This window comes from Melospiza georgiana, chromosome 28 (genome assembly GCF_028018845.1).
Source record: "Melospiza georgiana isolate bMelGeo1 chromosome 28, bMelGeo1.pri, whole genome shotgun sequence".
Taxonomy (NCBI): Eukaryota; Metazoa; Chordata; class Aves; order Passeriformes; family Passerellidae; genus Melospiza; species Melospiza georgiana.
Genome location: NC_080457.1, coordinates 4857798 through 4875485, shown reverse-complemented (window position 1 = coordinate 4875485; position 17688 = coordinate 4857798). Strand labels below are relative to the sequence as shown.

The 17688-nt window shown below is 46.8% G+C and overlaps 1 protein-coding gene across 4 annotated transcripts in view; it reads right to left on the bottom strand.

The window, feature by feature from the left end:
* The window catches only part of GPATCH8 (G-patch domain containing 8), a 57557-nt gene that overhangs the window by 6245 nt on the left and 33624 nt on the right, over positions 1 to 17688 (bottom strand). For 3 of the 4 annotated variants that reach the window (XM_058041637.1, XM_058041639.1, XM_058041638.1), the window contains 3 exons: positions 14780 to 14847; positions 13870 to 13956; positions 9103 to 9246 (listed from right to left, as the gene is read on the bottom strand). In XM_058041637.1, coding sequence (XP_057897620.1) covers positions 9103 to 9246; positions 13870 to 13956; positions 14780 to 14847 — 299 coding nt within the window. Of the gene's footprint in view, positions 1 to 9102; positions 9247 to 13869; positions 13957 to 14779; positions 14848 to 16814; positions 16860 to 17688 lie in introns of all 4 variants that reach the window. The other variant, XM_058041640.1, reaches the window with a different exon arrangement.

Sequence of the window (17688 nt, the reverse complement as noted above, 5' to 3'; positions counted from 1 at the left end):
AAAAGAAAGCAGGGATGGATCAGATCAAAGCTGTTTGTGGTTTGTCCAAGAGCAGCTCTTTGCTGTAGCACTGGAAATTGCGGTGTCAAGCCCCTCCCCAGGGACATTTCTTGAGCCAGGATGGAGCAAGAGCATCTTAGCTCAACAAACCCCATGGAGCACTGCCATCCTCCCAGCAGCTGAAGGAAAAGACAACTGGTGGTCACTTTTGGCTATGACTTCAAGTTCTGTGTAAACCCCTTTCCAATCAACACTACTGGTTTTCTTTAGCATGGACAACAAAGCTGATTTCAAAGCAACAAGCAAATTCTGGAAGGAAAAAGGGAAAAGAAGAAGGACTGTTTACTCTGCTGCTCTTGCAGCGTGCAGATGTACTTGACAAACAGTGCATGACACGAGTCAAAAGCATGGGCCAAAGGACAGGAGGGATTAGCTGGTGCCAGAGCTACCCAGGAATGACATCTGACAAAAGCAATGTACCATTACATTGGAGAAGGAGCCAAAAATCCCATGCAAATCATTTCATCAGCAAACCCAGAGTACAACATACACCACAACCAGTTACTTGTTTTCCTGACAGTAGTTCTGAGAGGGTCAAGAAACAAACTGCTCTAAAGCCAGAAGGGTCTCTTGGGGTTGAGTACTTTGTGGGGGCAGAAGCACCAAGTTCCCCAGAATCTTATCATGAGGGAGCAAACCCAATCCCAAGGAATTTCAAACATCCTAATATTCACTGAGGAAGTCTAGGTAGCCATTTCTAATAGAAAACAAATGTCCAAGACTTCAGAACATTTTGGAAAGTCCTCGTCTCAGAGCACTAGGAGAAGAGGCTGCTGGTTTTTCTTGGAATATATGTGGATATTCACAACATTTATTTAGAGTGCTCTACAGAAGTTTTAGTAACAGAAAGCAACAAAGACAGACCTCTACCATCCTAAAGGGACTCATTGTTTTTTTTAAAGTGCACAATTCAAAACCCTTTCAAAGGGCCCAGTTCGAGAATGCATCCTGTACTCAGCTTTTGGAAAAAGTTTCATGTTTTTCAGGCATTTCATGCAGGGCCTGGGAGACTAACGAGGCTCAGAGCAGGAGTCACTTTGGAACAATTCTTGTACAGGATGTACAAATCACTGGTGAATTCTAAATACTTCTGGCTGGCTGACTCTGCCTCTTTCCTGGAGCAGAGTCAGGCTGCCACACACAGAAACAGTGGAGCTGGAAACCAACCCAAAGCTCAAATTTGAGTAATTAAGCTGGCCCAATGTAAAGAGAACATTGCTTTGTGGAAAAGGGAGAGATTGGACAAGACAGAGGATTCTCTTACCTAACTGTATTTACTAAATCTGGTTCATTGTTACCAAAATCAGAGGGGAGGACACACAAAAAAGATACAACTACAGACACCAGTAGAAAGAAACTCACTCTTGTGATCTGGACTCCCAAATTAGAAGGGTTTGCTTTCAATACATCAGCTGAAAACGTCACATCACAAAGAAAAAAAGAAAGTAAAAATATAACAAGAGTGGAAGAGAGAAAAAAAAACCAAAAAACCAACAAGCAAGCATGACTAGAGAGCTGTGGGGGAGTGTGCCAGCTACTCTACAGAGCAGGGGCACGGGAGGAGCCAGGGTCTGCAGCAGGGACACACGGACACGCACGGACACAGCCATGATCCCACCTGGAACAGCAGAGCTACTTTCACCAGGACAAGTAAAGGGCTCAAGGGTTTTGTGGTGTATGTTAAATGTTGAGGAGGAAATTTTTTTTCCAAGAGGAAGGAAAAAAAAAAAAAACAACTAGATGGACTGAGCAAGGCTATCAGCTTTTTCATGCTGATTTTGAAAGTGTGTCTGAAGTTACAGCCACCAACAGCTGACAAAACTATTTAATGGGGGCTGATGCCAAGTCTCCAGATCACTCACCCATTTGGAAAAAAGTCTGACCCAGCTATTTACACCAGCCATGAACTGTGACCTTTTCCTCCCCAGAGGAAGGTGCAATGGTGCACTGAGAGCCCCCTGTGCCCCAGGCATGGTCCTGATCACCCCCAGGACACAAACTGGGCTCAGAGCTGTTGGGGACATGCAGCTGCCCCCAGGCTCTCCTGCCTCCATTACATGGTGATTGGAATGCAGACAGAATTGAATTCCCATTATTAAATGCTGACCTTTGTGTGTCTCTGCTCCCCCAAACCTCCCACTCTCAGCACTTCAAATTTAGAGGTGTGAAGCAAATGAACTACCCCAAAGCACTGGAATCCAGAATATGCACCACAGCAACTCCCAGCTGCACCCAAACCTGGGCCCTTGAGGCTGACAAACCACTGGCCCTGGTGTCAACACTGCTGAAATTTGGTACTTCTAAAATTGGGGAAGAGTTGGTCTGGTTTTCCAAGGACCAAGAGATCTCAAGGCTGAGTTTCTTTGTGTCACACAGGAGTCAGGAGGAAAAAGAGTCTTGCTAGAAAAATACAGGATAGAAAAGCTCTCAAATGCACTGTGCCAGCTCCTTGGAAATGCAAAATACTGAACAGAACACAGCTCAGCTTCTCAGACTGACCTAAACCAACAGATCTATAACCAGAAATGACTCCAGGTGTGCCAGAGACCTGGCTGGAGAGCATTACCTTCCCTAAATGCATCCTGGGGGAGGGAAAGGGGGAAAACAGGAGCCCACATTGCTCATCTGTAAGAACAACCTGCTGCAGGAATGAAAAATAGCCAGAACTTTTTAAAATAACCTGTAACTCTTCCTTTACTGTTTCAAATCCAGGGATTCACCCCCTCAGAGTGGATAACCAGCTCACTACAGCCATGCCCACCCTGTTCCCCAGTCCTGACTGGGAAGGAGCAATCCAAAGACAATTTCACCAGGTGAAGGGAGCACAAGGAGCACTGAAATGCTGCTCACACACTGCCAGGTCTCAGCCTGCCCAGGAAATCATGTGAACTAAACAGATATTTGAGCTCAGCTTACACTAAAGAAATTTCCATCTAATCCTGAGGAGAGTGTTATTCTAATCCCCCAAAAACCACTAAATGACTTTTTGGACCACACCAAATGTGTGGGTGTAAGTGAGGCTGGAGGTGCATGGAAGTGCCCCTTCCCCAGCACCAGGGAGAAATTCCAACAAGGATTTAACACAGCCACTCAGCCATCCTCAGGGAGCTTCTCCCTTCCACAAGGAGAACTCATCCTTTTGGGGTGAATCCTCCCTTTTTAAGTCTTCCCATTGTGCTTAGCAAGGCAATGATTTTTCAACAGGATTAGAGCCAAACCTGTATTAAATCAAACACATGCTTCATGTTATTACAAGATTTCAAAATTAAAGGGCATTTTTCTCCCTGGGAAGTGTATTTTCTGAGGAAACAGCAGTTTATCCAAGCAGTAAGACCCTTTCCAACTGCAGGATCATGGGGACCATAAAGCCAAGGAATATTCTGCTGGTTTATTACTTCAGCAGTCACAAGGGCTACACTGCAGTGACCAGCAGAGACACATATCACCAGCACTTACATAAAATTTCTCCACATTTCCACATGCTGTAGGCAGCAGTTCACTACCTCCAGCCTTCCTGGGCTCTATTAATAGCTGCCACCCCCCTCAGCTTTGGAACAAAGAATTGTATTTGAAGTTTTCCTAACAAAATTCCAAAATTGTCTCTGCATTTCCACAGGAGTGCAAATTGAGTTCCTAAAGAGCAGGTTTGGTATCAAATCTGCAGCACAGAGAGCCACAGTGCTGGATTATCTCTCAATTCCTGCGTGCCTCAGGAGAGGCCAAACTGGCAAACACCACCAGCACCTCCCAATTCTCACAAATCAGCTTAAACCAGCTGCACCACAGCACTGCTGGAAAGCTCCTGAGAGCCCAGCCCAGGCTCAGCAAAGGGGGAAAATCCAGGGGGGTGAGCAGGAGTCAGGAACTGCTGCAGCAGGAAAATCACTGGATCATCACAGGATGTCCCAAGGATCCTCCAGTCCCAGCCCTGGCCCTGCACAGACACCCCAACAATCCCACCCTGGGAGCTCTGTCCAAGCACTCCTGGAGCTGTGGCAGCCTCAGGGCCATGAGAAAACTCAGCACAGCCCAGACTGTGCTGATGAGATGGTACCAGGTAAGACTTGCCCAGAACCCAGCAGGGGTGCAGAGCTGTGCAGGCTCAGCACCAGCAGTAAATGGATTTTTGGATTTTCTCCATTTAAGCTGACAAAGCCACACAGCATCACTGAACTGAGGCCCACTGAGACACATTCTTTGCCTAAAAGTGCAGAGCAGAGAGAGCCCCCTGTTATTCTCACAAGACAAAAGCTCTGTCACCAGACCTGCAGATGTGAGACTTTCATGGCAAACCTCACACTGAGATGGGTCAAAGCAAATCCACCTCTGGGGCTGCAGGCAGGAGGCAGCACCCAGGACATCAGAGCCCCCTCCTCCCTTCCATTGTTCTCATGTCTCTCTGCCAACACACATTAAATAAAATAATAATAATGTACTTTTCATTCTGTGCCAGCAGATTTCTTGCTTTCTGAACTTTTTGATGTCTGCTTGATTCTTTGCTCCAAAAGCTTTTGGGAGTGAACAACACCATGAAACAGAAGCTCAAAGGATGGGAACCTTGATCATTTTCCTGAAGGGGGAACACAAGCCTGGCTTATCTTTGGTCATCAACATTCTTTGCACGCTTATAAATGAAGTGAAAAGAACAGAGGGAAATGGCCTGCAAATGCTGCTTTATTTCATCTTAATTTCCTCCTTGGAAGAAATCAGTATTTTTCTTAGGTGGGTTAAGAAAAATATAAAATGGGTTGGGTTGGAAGGGACCTTAGAGATCACCCAGTGCCACCCTCTGCCATGGCAGTGACACCTCCCACTGTCCCAGGGTGTCCCAGTGTCCAGCCTGGCCTTGGGCACTGCCAGGGATCCAGGGACACCCACAGCTGCTCTGGGCACCCTGTGCCAGGGCCTGCCCACCCTCACTGGGGAGAATTTCCTCATCATCTCTAACCCAAACCTACTCCCTTTTCAGTTAAATCCATTCTCTTTTGTTTTCTCACTCCATGCCCTTGTCCAAAGTCCCTCTCCAGTTCTCCTGCAGCCCCTTTATTGATAACTGGTGGTTTTCTGAGGGCAAAGCATTTCTGGAGCAGAAGAACCTCCCCTGTACCACCAAGTACCTCAGGGATTCCCTCCTCAGCCTTCTCCATTCAAGCCATGCTTGGAGGCCCAAGGTTTTGGGGATCTCAAGTCTCCCCTAAACACAAAGTTCAGGGTTTGCATTCAGAGTATCCCTCAACCCCAGCAGTGACTGTCTTGGTAATTTTATTGTGCTTGAACAGATCCCACCCTCTCAGCATGAGAAGCAAAGATGCAGCTAATTAGGGCACAAAGAGAACTGCACATCACATCTCTACCTTCAGTTCTGAGTTCCACCCTCTTTCCCAAAGAACTTTATGGAATACACTCCCTTTGCCATTTTACAAAGAGAATCTAGGCAGAATTAATCACCTACACCTCCAAAACACCACACACTTAGGAGAAAAAGCAGCTACATAAAATCTGCATTTCAGATATTTTTCCCTGGTTTGTGTTCTCCCAGGGAACCTGGCACAGGTTCACCCAGAACACATCTGTTTTTCACAGGCAAGGCAGAAGGGGAATGTTTTCATTCTGTTGGGTCAGTCACTCAGTAAACAGCTCGAGCCCTCATGAGCAAAGGAGGTGATGCTGGGAGATTCTCCAAGTTCTGGGATTGTTAAAACCCCCCCACAGTAAAGCTGTAAATGCTACAGAACTTACACACAAGGTAATTCCAACCATAACTCTGCAGGCTGCCTCAGGTGCTGGGCCCTGCACATCCAGGTTTATCTGACAGGGACACAACCCAGACAAGGGGCTCACACTCCTCTGCACACAAATCTAACACGAGGTTTTTATCTTCATGCCAAAACCTCAAAGCAAATAAGGAGCCCTCACAGGTGCAATGCCTTAAGGACACATTCCCACTGAGTCCAGAGTGTTCTAGGACTGGCAGCTGCCAAGGGTCAGGACACTGTGCATCTGCAAGAGAGCAGCACAAAAATCACAGACTGGTTTGGCTTAGAAAAAATCTAAAGATTATCTTGTTCCACCCCTGCCATGGGCAGGGACACCCTGCACTATCTCAGGTTGCTCCAAGTCCTGTCCAACCTGGCCCTGAACACTTCTAGAGATACACACTGGGTTCAGCTTCACCACCCAAGCTCCTTCTTAGCTGCAGAAGTTTTCTTTCTACATTTGCCACCTTCTGTCTGTTAATTATTATTAATTATTACTCTGCTGACTGTCAGGACTGGGCATCATCAGAAGTGGGGCCCTACCAGGCCTTCAAGATTAAAATCCTAGAGGTAAAAAACCACAACTAAAGACATCAGCAGCAGCACAAGAAGTTGTGGGATCAGCCTTCCCCAGCTGCTCACTGCAGGGTGTGTGAGAGAACTGAGCTTATTGTCCCTCCTGCAGGGCCACCTGCACCCACTGCAGCTGCCTGCAGCCCCCTGGGAGGGACAGGCCATGTGTCCAGAGGGTGAGTGCTCCTTCAAACAGCTGCACTTCTCACCAAGTGTCAACCTAATTAAAACCAGCTCCACAACAACACTGCTCACTTCCAACAACTAAACACGCCAGTGGTTTGGGAGAATAAATGCAAGGATCTTGTCCCAGGTAAGGAAATGCTGCCTTTTGGAGAAACTTGGTGTTGAGGTTGATTCAGATGTAGCCAAATAGTCTATAAAACCAGGACAGGAAGTAAAGAGAATAAACCTCCCCTTTAATTGTTTGGTGTTGACACAATTTTGGTGGGTCCAAAATTCATCCGGTTGGGATCGATACACTTACCTATCATCCCTGTGGGGCAATAATCCTGAGTTCCTTCCTGGAATACAAGACAGTGTCTTTATAACTCGGGAGTGGAAAGGGATCTGAGGATGGAACATCTATTTACAGGGACAGCCTAATGCTTGCAGAGCCACAGAGGGATAACCAAACACTTCAACGTCAGCGGGATGTGGAACTAAAAATACTTAAAAGCAAAAATGCTGTGGAAACTGAGCCAAGAAAAAAGCAAAAACGAGCTCTGTTGCCTCAAAAATTACCACTGAGACAACAAAATCTTGCAGATGATGTATACCAAGCTGGGTTGTTATAACTAAGACACTGTAATGGCCTTTCTTTCCAAGAAAGCCAACTGATGCCCTACTTTTAGGCAAAAGTTCATGTTTTTCCTCCAAAACTTTAAGCTCACCTTTCTACAACCTCACCTTCTTATACAAAGAGACAAACTATAAAACATCAACGTGCAGCATATCAAAAGCACAGCTTGTTTTATTTTTTAACTATGTTAAAATTCAGGCTGGACTGCTGGGTGTGAGCCTCCCTGGAGCAGGAGGGAAGAGATAAAGTTCCTTATGCAAATTCTCTCCATTCAGTGATAATGTTCCTTATGGAAATTCTCTTCATTCTGTCTCAGAGGTTTCAAGTTCACTCCCTAAACGCTGACCCAGCGGGGTCACACACATTTCAGCCCAACAAAGCTGGACAAGCAATTTTTTCCCTAAGCAAAGCATGATTGCTTCTTTGTTTAAATCCCTCTGTAACTAGAAATTAATGCTGGGTGATGCAGCCAGAGTTTGGAGGCTCATTTTCTCCAAAGCCTGCCTGAAGTGACTGCAATAGATGGAATTATCCAAGAACATAATTCCTCTCTCAAAATAATCAGCATTACCAAGCAACCTCCAAATTCTTTCTCCTGATGAGATGACCCCACCCTGTGTGCACACAAGACATTTTTCTCTCAGGCTACTCCTGCTGAGGACTCCTTTTACAGCTTTCCACAGGTTGGTTTCCTCCTCCACAGCACCTGCAGCTGCTGGAAGAGCTCAGAGCCCGGCCAGGCTCATGTCAGTGCCCCAGCAGCTCATGGAATGCCACAGCTCAGCACACCAAGAATGTGACACCAACAGGTCCTGCCACCTCCCACAGAAATGCAGGTCACTGCACTTGGGTTCCAGCCAAGCTGATGGAGACTTTCCAAGGAAGTTCTCTGCTCTCAGGTGTCACCACTGAGCTTGGCCAAAACCACCCCTCTGCCCAATAACCAAGGGAATAAATGAATTTCTGCTCTTGATTCTACCAAACCACTCCTCTTCACAGAGCCCAGCTGCCCTGCCATGAGAATTCCTGACCAGACTCCCTTAGTTCAAAGCAGGTTCTCTGCCATATTCTACACTTCATGCACACAAACAAAAATCATACTTGATTATACAGCCACATTCTTGTTTTTAAGCTGTTTTCACTGCTATTTTGCAAGCTCTACAGCACATCCTCCTCGAGTTAGCAGCATTTTGATGATTGTGTTGTTAGAATTTATGACTAGGAACATCAAACCCCTCCTCTGAGCCCTTCCAGCCCTGGAGGAGCCCAACACTGCTATCTGCTGTGCAGTTACATCTCATTTAGCAGCTTAAATGGTCAAACAGATCAGGCTAACACAAGAACTTCCATTACTTATTGTGCAGGATGAAGCACCCTGCAGACACTACAGTACATCCCTAGCTTGGGAAAAAAGCCAGCTCCACTCTGAACCCACCTTCTCTTGAGAATTACAGAATTGGGCAAGTGCTCCTTTCTTAGGATTCCTGTGACACAGCCCCATTATTTCCTAGTCTGTTTTCAGTAACTCCACAGAACACAGACTCAGGCAGTAAAATGTGGGGAACCAGCACCCCCCAAAGCTCTGTCAATGCTAAAAGCAAGCTGGGAGCCATCCACCTCCAGGTGTACTCTCCTCAGTTTTACACCAGCACAGTTTTATCCTTCAGTTTTATGGGTCTTTGAGAAATGGGGCTCCTTGATGCCACCCATGGAGTGGGGCTTGGGGGTCTTCTGTTGTTTGGTGTTCTTAAATGAATGATGGGCATAAAAATCTTACCCAGTGACATAAAACACCTATTCCAGGACCAGTAAGGAGAACAGATACACCAGGGAAACTCCAGGTATTAACCACAAACAAGACCACCACAATGAACAAAAAGTGGATGAACTGTGCTGTCTACAACTGGTTACCTGCTTGTGAGCATGGTCATAGGAGTTGATGTGGTTGTCAAACTCCTGGTGCTTCTGATACTGCTTGTCACAGAGTTCACAGTAGAAGTTTGCTCTGAGGTCTTCCAAAGCCTTGGCAATGGCCTTTTCTTTATCAACATAATCCTGAAAAATTAATAAAAAATTGTTTCTGTTAAGCATCCTGTAGAACAGCCTGGAAGATGATGGATAAGGAAAAATAGTGCTTAATAAAAACTTTGTGTACATTGATTATATTTATTACAGGATCACTGAGGTTGGAAAACACCTCCAAAATCACTGGGTCCAACCTGTGCCCAACGCCCACCTTGTCCCCAGCCCAGAGCCCTGAATGCCACATCCAGGCCTTCCTTGGACACCCCCAGGGATGGGCACTGCAAACCTCCCTTGTTGTGGTGTGCTGTAATGTCCCATTTTGGCCTTCCAGGTCACTTCCCCAGGTGTGCCTGTACCTCTCTCCCTTCCCCCTTGCCCCCATGCTGAGTGAGTCCTGTCAATCAGGCTGAACATTCCAGCAAGGCGTCGTGTGGTTGGTCAAGTTCAAAGGATGCCCCTCAGGCCCAGGGGTCATTGGCCTGTCTGGGTGTCATCTTCCCCTGAGACCCTGCCCCTCTCACCTGGTTGGTGGCTCACCTGTACCTCCCCTCCCCCTGTCCCTGAGCTTAAAAAGGTGATCAGACCATGCGGCCGAGGTTCTGTTGGAGCAGGTCCTCACGTTCAGACCTCTGTGACCATGGAATGAACCTCTGGACATTAAACCCTCCAGCAGAATCCTCTCCTTTTTCTCTTCACCATCGCCTGAAGCCATTCCTCCTGAGGTAAACGGGGTTCCTAGCAAGCCTGGACTTGTTCAGTGCCCAGCTGCAACCACCAGCAAGCCAAGGTATCTCTGGGGTGATACACCGCAGCTGCTGCCTTTGGCCCAGCAGCGAGGGTCAGACCGGCCCAGGCACAATCTAACTGGGAATATTGGGAGCCTTTTTCCAATACTCCCTGGGCAGTTCCAAGGTCTGAGCCCCCTTTCCATGGGGAAATTCCTGCTGTGCCCACCCTGAGCTGCCCTGGCCCAGCCTGAGGCCGTTCCCTCTGCTCCTGTCCCTGTTCCCTGAGCACAGCCCGGCCCCTGGGCTGTCCCTCCTGGCAGGAGCTGTGCAGAGCCACAAGGGCCCCCTGAGCCTCCTTTGCTCCAGGCTCAGCCCCTGCCCAGCTCCCTCAGCCCCTCCTGGGGCTCCAGACCCTTCCCAGCTCCATTCTGGGCACTCTCCAGCCGCTCCAGGTCCTTCTCATCATGAGATGCCCAGGACTGGACACAGCATTTGAGGTCTCACAGCAGTGCCAGCTCAGGGGACAGTCACTGCCCTGCTCCTGCTGCCACCCCAGTCCTGGGACAGGGGTGCCCATTGGCCTCTGGTACACCTGGGCTCATGTCCAGCCTTTGCTGAGCAGCACCTCCAGGTTCTGCCCAGCTTTTCAGTCCTTTTGCCCCACCTGGACCCTCCCATGGGGTTGCTGTGACCCAAATTCAGGTCCCAACACTTTGGCCTTACCAAACTGAGCAGCCTTTGCAAATTCACAGGTGGCATTCCAGAACTTTGCAATGCTGCCAACCTCAGTGCTATTTGTTACCCAAAATCACAGAATATTCTGTGCTGGAAGGGCCCCACAAGGACTGAACAGCCCCTGGTCATGGCAGAAGTGCCACTAAAAGAAGATTGCTCCAAACAAGGCCTGCAGGGGCGATGGGTGAGGCAGCTCTGCCTCAGAGGAGCCTCCTGGATTGTCTGTGCCCCAAGGAGAGCTTCAAAGCCTTCAGCTAACCCAGAGAGCATCACTGGCATCAAACCCAGGAGGATCCCTGCCCTGGGAGCAGAACCTTACACCTCTGAATGACACTGCTCCATTTTGAGTGCTAAGAGATGGCTGCTTGATCTTGGCTTGGCTGCCTGAACTCAGGAGGGAGGAACTGGCTGGGAATTACCCTTCAGAGCCTGCTGAGCCCAATCCACTCCAGAGAAATATTCCCAGGAGCAGAAGTGTCCCTCAGGCTGGGCTCAGACACTGCAGTGGGCACAGGGAGCTGCATGAAATGGGAGGGAGGGAGGGGAGACAGCCCTGGGTGCTGACAGGGTCTTTTCCCTTCTACAACTGAACACCTGCACAGGTGCAAAAGCAAACCTCAGGCAGAGATGGGGTGTCTCACCTGGCAACAGCCACATCCTTCCCTCTTTTGTTCCAGCTTTTGAATATGCACTGAGCTCTGGGACTGGGGAAATCCCAGTCCCTCAGGTGGCTGCATGGTTGGAAATCCAGGTGTGGAAGGAGCCCCAGGGCTGCTGCACACCTGGGGGGCTCTGAGACACACCTGATGCTGGGACACAGCAACCTCAGGGTTAGGCAGCTGCTCCCTCTTGCCAGGCTGTATCAATTACATCCCCCCAGCAGAATTAATAAAACATCACCACTCTTCATGAGCTCTCTGGGGAAGTTTTACCCTGAGGAGGTGGAAGGTTTTACTCAAAATCAGCTACAAATGCTGCATCACAAAGCTCACTGCACTCACTGCAGCACTTTCCATATAACTACTGACCACAGGCATTTCAACTGGAATAAAGAGAAATTATATAAAAAAACAGCCTAACATTAGAGAAAAAGCACTTAAGGATCTTTTTTTCCATCTTCAATACAATCTCCTATGGGAAGCTTCCTTCCTCAGCAAGAGGAGGCAGCAAGCATTTAAGGCAGAACCCTTTGAAAGGTTTTTCCTTTGAATTTCAGATCTTGTTCAAGGCAATATGGTTTATCTCCTAGTTACCACATCAAAATGGCATTAAAATAACATTATTGAGCGTGTTTTATATGATATAAAATTTATATTAAAAAATTCAACACCCAAGGAGAGGAAAAAATATATATAAAAAATGTTAGCGCTCATGTTTGGGATTGTTTTCAATTTCAAGCACTGTTCATTCTACATAAAAAAAGGAAGCAACTTCCTGCTTCCATCTATTACCAGATGCCCTTGACAAGGAAAAAAAAAAAAAAAGAAAAACATCAACAAATGTGGAGTTTTGAGCCTGAGGCAGGTCCCCAGGAGGACAAGAAAGGAAAACAGAGCAGCGTGAGCTGCACAGAACACGGACGTTCAAAGTTCCTCTGAATCCCAGACAAGCTTTCTGTGCCATGGGTAGGTTTTTTTGAGCAAGCATCCTGTGGCTAAACAATGAAACCCAGGCATTTGAGTGATCAGAATTTCTACAAAAGAAGGGAATTAAAGCACACTTCTTGGCTGCAGAGTTATCTGAGGCTCCCTGAATGGCTGATCAGGATGCACTGCCATCAGCACTTACATAATGGACTCCTGTGGAGCAGCAAAAAGTAATGGCTGTAGAGATTTTTCACAGATTAATACCAAAATGCAAGGGGATAAGGATGAACTGAGCTTATAAAAACCCACTGGAGCTGGGATAGACTGCTACTGCTCCAGAGCTCCTGAAAAAACCTGAGCTGGACGAGGGAAGGAAGAGAAAAGAGAGCAACAGAGGTTGGGCTGTGCTGGGAAAGATGATTGTAAACCCCAAGAACTCCAGGATCACAAACTGGTTTTGGTTGGGAGGCACCTTAAAGCTCACCCAGTCCCTCCCACTAGACCAGGTTCCATCCAACCTTCCCAGAGCTGGGGAGTCCACAGCCCCCCTGGGTACCCAAACATCTGCAGTTCACTCCCCAAGCAAGTCAAGGTCTCAAAAAAAAAAAAAAATAAAGAGGAGAGGAGGCTGTAAATTTTCATAGCTGAACAAACTGCCTGAAGAATTAACTGTTCAGCTGGGGAAATGGAATTTTAGATTTGCCGAGGTTATGTTTAATTTTAATGGCATTGAAAGTACTTTCCCATTATTTCTCAAATAATTAAAATTTATGCAAGACTGACACTTCATTTGGATGTCTTGGGCTCTTCCTCAACCCTGGTACTCCCCAAGTCTCTGGACAATTGAACAAGCAGGCTTTCCTGAGAGCTGCTGGACTGCAGGGCTGGGAAGCAGAAGAGTGGATTAAAGGATGAGCAGAGCCCATGTCTCCACAGAGAACCTGGTTACAGCTAATCCAAAAATGCTCCTGCATGTCACGCTCAACCCCAACACCACAGCTCATTTTTATCAGCCCCTGGCTAACAAAATAACCCCACAGGTTTTGTAAATCACATAGAAATACAGAATTTATCTTTTTTTTAATGCTGCCTGAACAATTCTTCCAAAGAGCTCCAGCCCATTGATTTCTCCAAGCTGGAGCCATGTCCTACCTTTCAAAGCAAGCAGGATTTATGCAATAACATCACAATGAACTGCTCACTCCTCCTCACTCAGTACAACACAAGAGCTCCTCCTCCAGCTGGAACTGCCCCTCTACCACCTGCAGGCTTTGTCCTGACATGGCAGGCTCACTGGAAAAATCTGTGGGGAGGGAAATGTCCTGCTCACCCCAGGACTGCTCCTTCCAGAACAGGAGCAAAGCACGTGGAGAAAGCCCTGCTGCCATCCTGGGGCTCTTCAGCAGCCAAGCAAACAGGAAGGTTGATGCCAGGAAGTGAAAAACCAATGTGTTAAAATATAAATCACCTCCACAGTGACCAAACCCACAGCAGTGAATTCCTACCACCATCACTGCAGCAGGATGAGGAGAACTCAGCCCCATCAGAAGAGATCTTTTCCCAAGCAGCCCAGGACTCTGATGTTGATGTCCCTCTCTCTGTACCTTGTACTTCTGCCTCAGCTCCTCAGTGTCCTCCTTCTCCACCTCCAGCACTCGCCTCCGCTCCGTGGCATCCTCGGCGTAGTCCAGCTGTGGGAAACAAAATAAAGATGAAATTTGGGCCATAAATACATTGCAATCAAATCTACCAGAAAACACAACTGAACAACCTCAGCTGAAACAGAATCTATGCAAGTTGTACTTTGCTTTCCCTGCTTTGTCACCCCAAGTGTACAACAGGGGTTTTACATCCCCCTAATGTAGACAGCTCTGGCAGGCCCACGATAGCTTTGGGGAGGGGAAATCTCTGAGCCCAGGGATTTTGGGGAGCATCCAGACCCCAGAACAGAGGCTCAAAGGGATAAACAGAGGATGCATTTTGCAGACAAGGGTGTATTTTGCAGACAAGTGTTTTCTTACTGCACTGATTCGAGAGCAAGTTGTTCTTTGCACAAACTCTCGCTGTAAATGCCTTTCCCTCTTGTCACAGACATCTTTTCATGAAAAATCCTTTCCTTAGGATTTTTTTTCCTCCTGAGAAGCTGAGAGGCCTCAGGAACAAAATGTAAACAATGGTTATCTGCTGCTGTGGAATGCAACAGGTGCATCTGGGATTGGCCTCATGTGGTTGTTTCTAATTAATGGCCAATCACAGTCAGCTGGCTCGGACTCTCTGTCTGAGACACAAGCTTTTGTTATCATTCTTTCCTATTCTATTCTTAGCTCAGCTAGCCTTTGGATGAAACCTCTTCTTCTATTCTTTTAGTATAGTTTTAATATAATATATATAATAAAATATTAAATCAAGCCTTCTGAAACATGGAGTCAGATCCTCATCTCTCCCCTCACCCTCAGACCCCTGTGAACACCATCACAACTGCCCAGGAGCCCTGCAGGGGTGAGGGGAGCTCACCTCCATCTCCATCCGGCCCATGCCCATGACATCATACTTGACAACGATAGGGATGGGATCTGTCCTCCCTGGAAGAGGAACACACAGAGAGGGGTCAGCAGCAGCCCAGCACCACAGCTCACTGTACACATTGGGTTTGGGTGGTTAGAGATCTTGCCTTGGAGTGCAGAGACCAGAAAGCTACAGTGAACCAAACACGAGCCATTCTCACAGCTTACAGCCAACCCTGAGCCCAGCTCCCACGGCACTCAGGATGACAAATGCATTTTTGTGAACATTAACTGCTCATGTAAAAGCTTCTCATGGTTAATGTTCCCCCATGACCAGCCCTAGGGCAGGGCTGATAACAACACTTGAGCTTTCTCCTTAAGGCTTCCACATCAGGCTCCTCATCTTGCCATAAGAGTGAAGAAGCTGCTAATCACATTTCACTGCTGCAGCTCATGAATAATCGATTAGAACTTCCCTGTAAGAGATGTGGAAGCCTCTCTCCCACCAGCTTTTGCCCTCCCCAGGAGTAAGGAATGCTGAGGAGAAGCCAAACTTCCCCCATCCCAACCAGCCAGCCTGGCCAGGGGTGGGTCCCTGCTCCCCCAGCCCTGGAGCACTGCTCTGGCCCTGCTGTGTCACCTGTAAGCTGTGAAAAGGACTGGTTGCGAAGAAAATTGACTTTGAACTAATCAAACTATGCTGGAGATTTATTTTTTTAAAAAAAACATATCTTTAATCCACTCATAACCAGCCAAACAAAGCAAAATGGGGCAGACAAGCACTTTACTACCACAGCTTTTTTTTTTTGTTGTTTTTAAAAATTATTATTATTTTGATTTTTTACATCACAACTGGCACTGGTGGTTGTGATGTAACCCACTGACAAAGTACTTACCTTTTCCAGTGCAAACCTTGAGTGAAAAAACAGAATGTTTACTTCCCTTATTATTGCTCTTGTTTGGTGTAAACAACTCTTTTGTTATACACACATACACAGGTATTATACCTTTGGGCTAAAAGATTGACACGTTGGAGTCATGCCAAAATATTCCACAAAAGGTTAAAGTCTTTAAAACTGCCTCAGAAAACCTGGATAGTTGTGAACTCTTTGCCAGCATCAGTTATAATTCCTGCCAAAAAACACAGCCCTGGAGGGGCTTTTGAACCTTAAAGTAGAGACATGTGGTTTTATTCAGAAATAAATTTAATTAATTACTTTATAATTTTGTTGATATGCCCAAGAATTTGATAGGCAGGCATCCATCAGGTCCAAAATTAGTGATCACATTGATCTGAAATGGTTTGGACTGAGCTTTCCTTTGGATATTTAAGGCTCATCTTTGACAAGGTTTCTCTTATGCCCAATGGTATAATACAGTAAGCAGTGACTGCAATTTTTAGCAAAAGGACCAAATTAAAGACAGGTTATAAAAATGACTTCCTAGGTGCAATATCACTTTCATAACGTCTCAGCCAGGGATTTACTGGTAAGTGGTGAACCCAAATGGAATGGCTGGCACCAAGTGCCAACAATTTATTGTTCAAATTTTTTTTTCAAGTTTTTTCTTTTTTGTTTTTGGGTATTTTTGGTTCATTTTTGTTTTGTTTCTCCAGTAATTGAGATCTTTCCATGCAGCCTCATTGGCCTGGTAAACCCCTGTACACAAACAATGCATCAGTACTTTTGCCTTCTAAGGCAGTCAAAGTTTTTTGGATTGTTTTTTTTTTTTTTTTAATTCAAAATCTATTTGGAAATTGCAGTAGCAAGTGCTAGTGCCCATCGTGTTGGGGGAAAAAAAATCAAGTTTGGACAGTATTAAAAATTTATGTTTAAACTGATTTTGGCAGTTCTAACACAAACAGAAACATCCCTTCTTAGCAATACCCTTTAATGAACAAGGATCAGACAAGTGTGCATAAAGAAAGGAAAGGAAAAGGAAAATGAAAGACCAAGCAGAAGGATGATGGCTACAACAGAGAAAGTAAGCCTAACATTGGTGCACTGATGACAAAGGAGTAATTCAGTCTGAAAATAAAAAATTACCACTGCTAAGTTTACCATCACCACAACAAGTCCAGGATCATAACGCTGTAAAAAAGAAACACCATTTGTTAGGCAGAAACCATTAGGGGCAGAAAATAGGCCATTGGGCAGGGAGGATGGGTTAAAAAATAATAACAGGAGGCTTCTTGCTCACCCCTCCACCCCATGACCGTGCTCTGCCCTGCAGAACCAGGAGCCACTGGAGCAGCTCTGACTCCTGCTGGGTGCTGGGAGGGCTCCTGGTGATGGCCCTGCTCCAAGGAGGATCTGAGGCACATGGAAGCAGGCAATTTAAAAAGGAAACAAATCAGGATCTTAAGGAATAACAAATATTCTGGGCCAAAAGGGACTCTGCTTTCAGGGAAGAGAAGAATATTCCATGCAGAAAGCGATGCCTCTGTTTTAAACTGAACCATCGTTTCGTTATGAAGGGAACCTCACGGGTGACATCCAGGTGACAAGTGGCACATCCAGGCATGTAGCACAGCTGTGGCAGCAGTGCCAACCCCACATGGATCCCCTGGAGCCAGCTGGGGCAGCAGGACCTCACTCCATGTCCAAGGAAAGCCACAATGGTGAAGGGACAGGGACAGGCCCAGGGCCACCCCTCGTCCCTGGCTGCAGGTGGGACATGGGGAGCAGCCAAAGGGGGAAATGGGACTCTCCAAGCCCAGCTCATGGCTTCTCTTTTGAAGGAACTTCCTCAAGGAATGTTTGTCCTACTGCTGGCCATGACAACAGGATCTTTCCCAGCAGGTGAACATGACTTGGAGCTTGGGAGCCTCCCAGGTTTGGGGTCCCTGCTGAGCCCTTCCTGTCCCAGCAGCCTTTGAAAGGAAGGTGAGCTTCCAAGGTCCAGAATTCCTAAACTTCC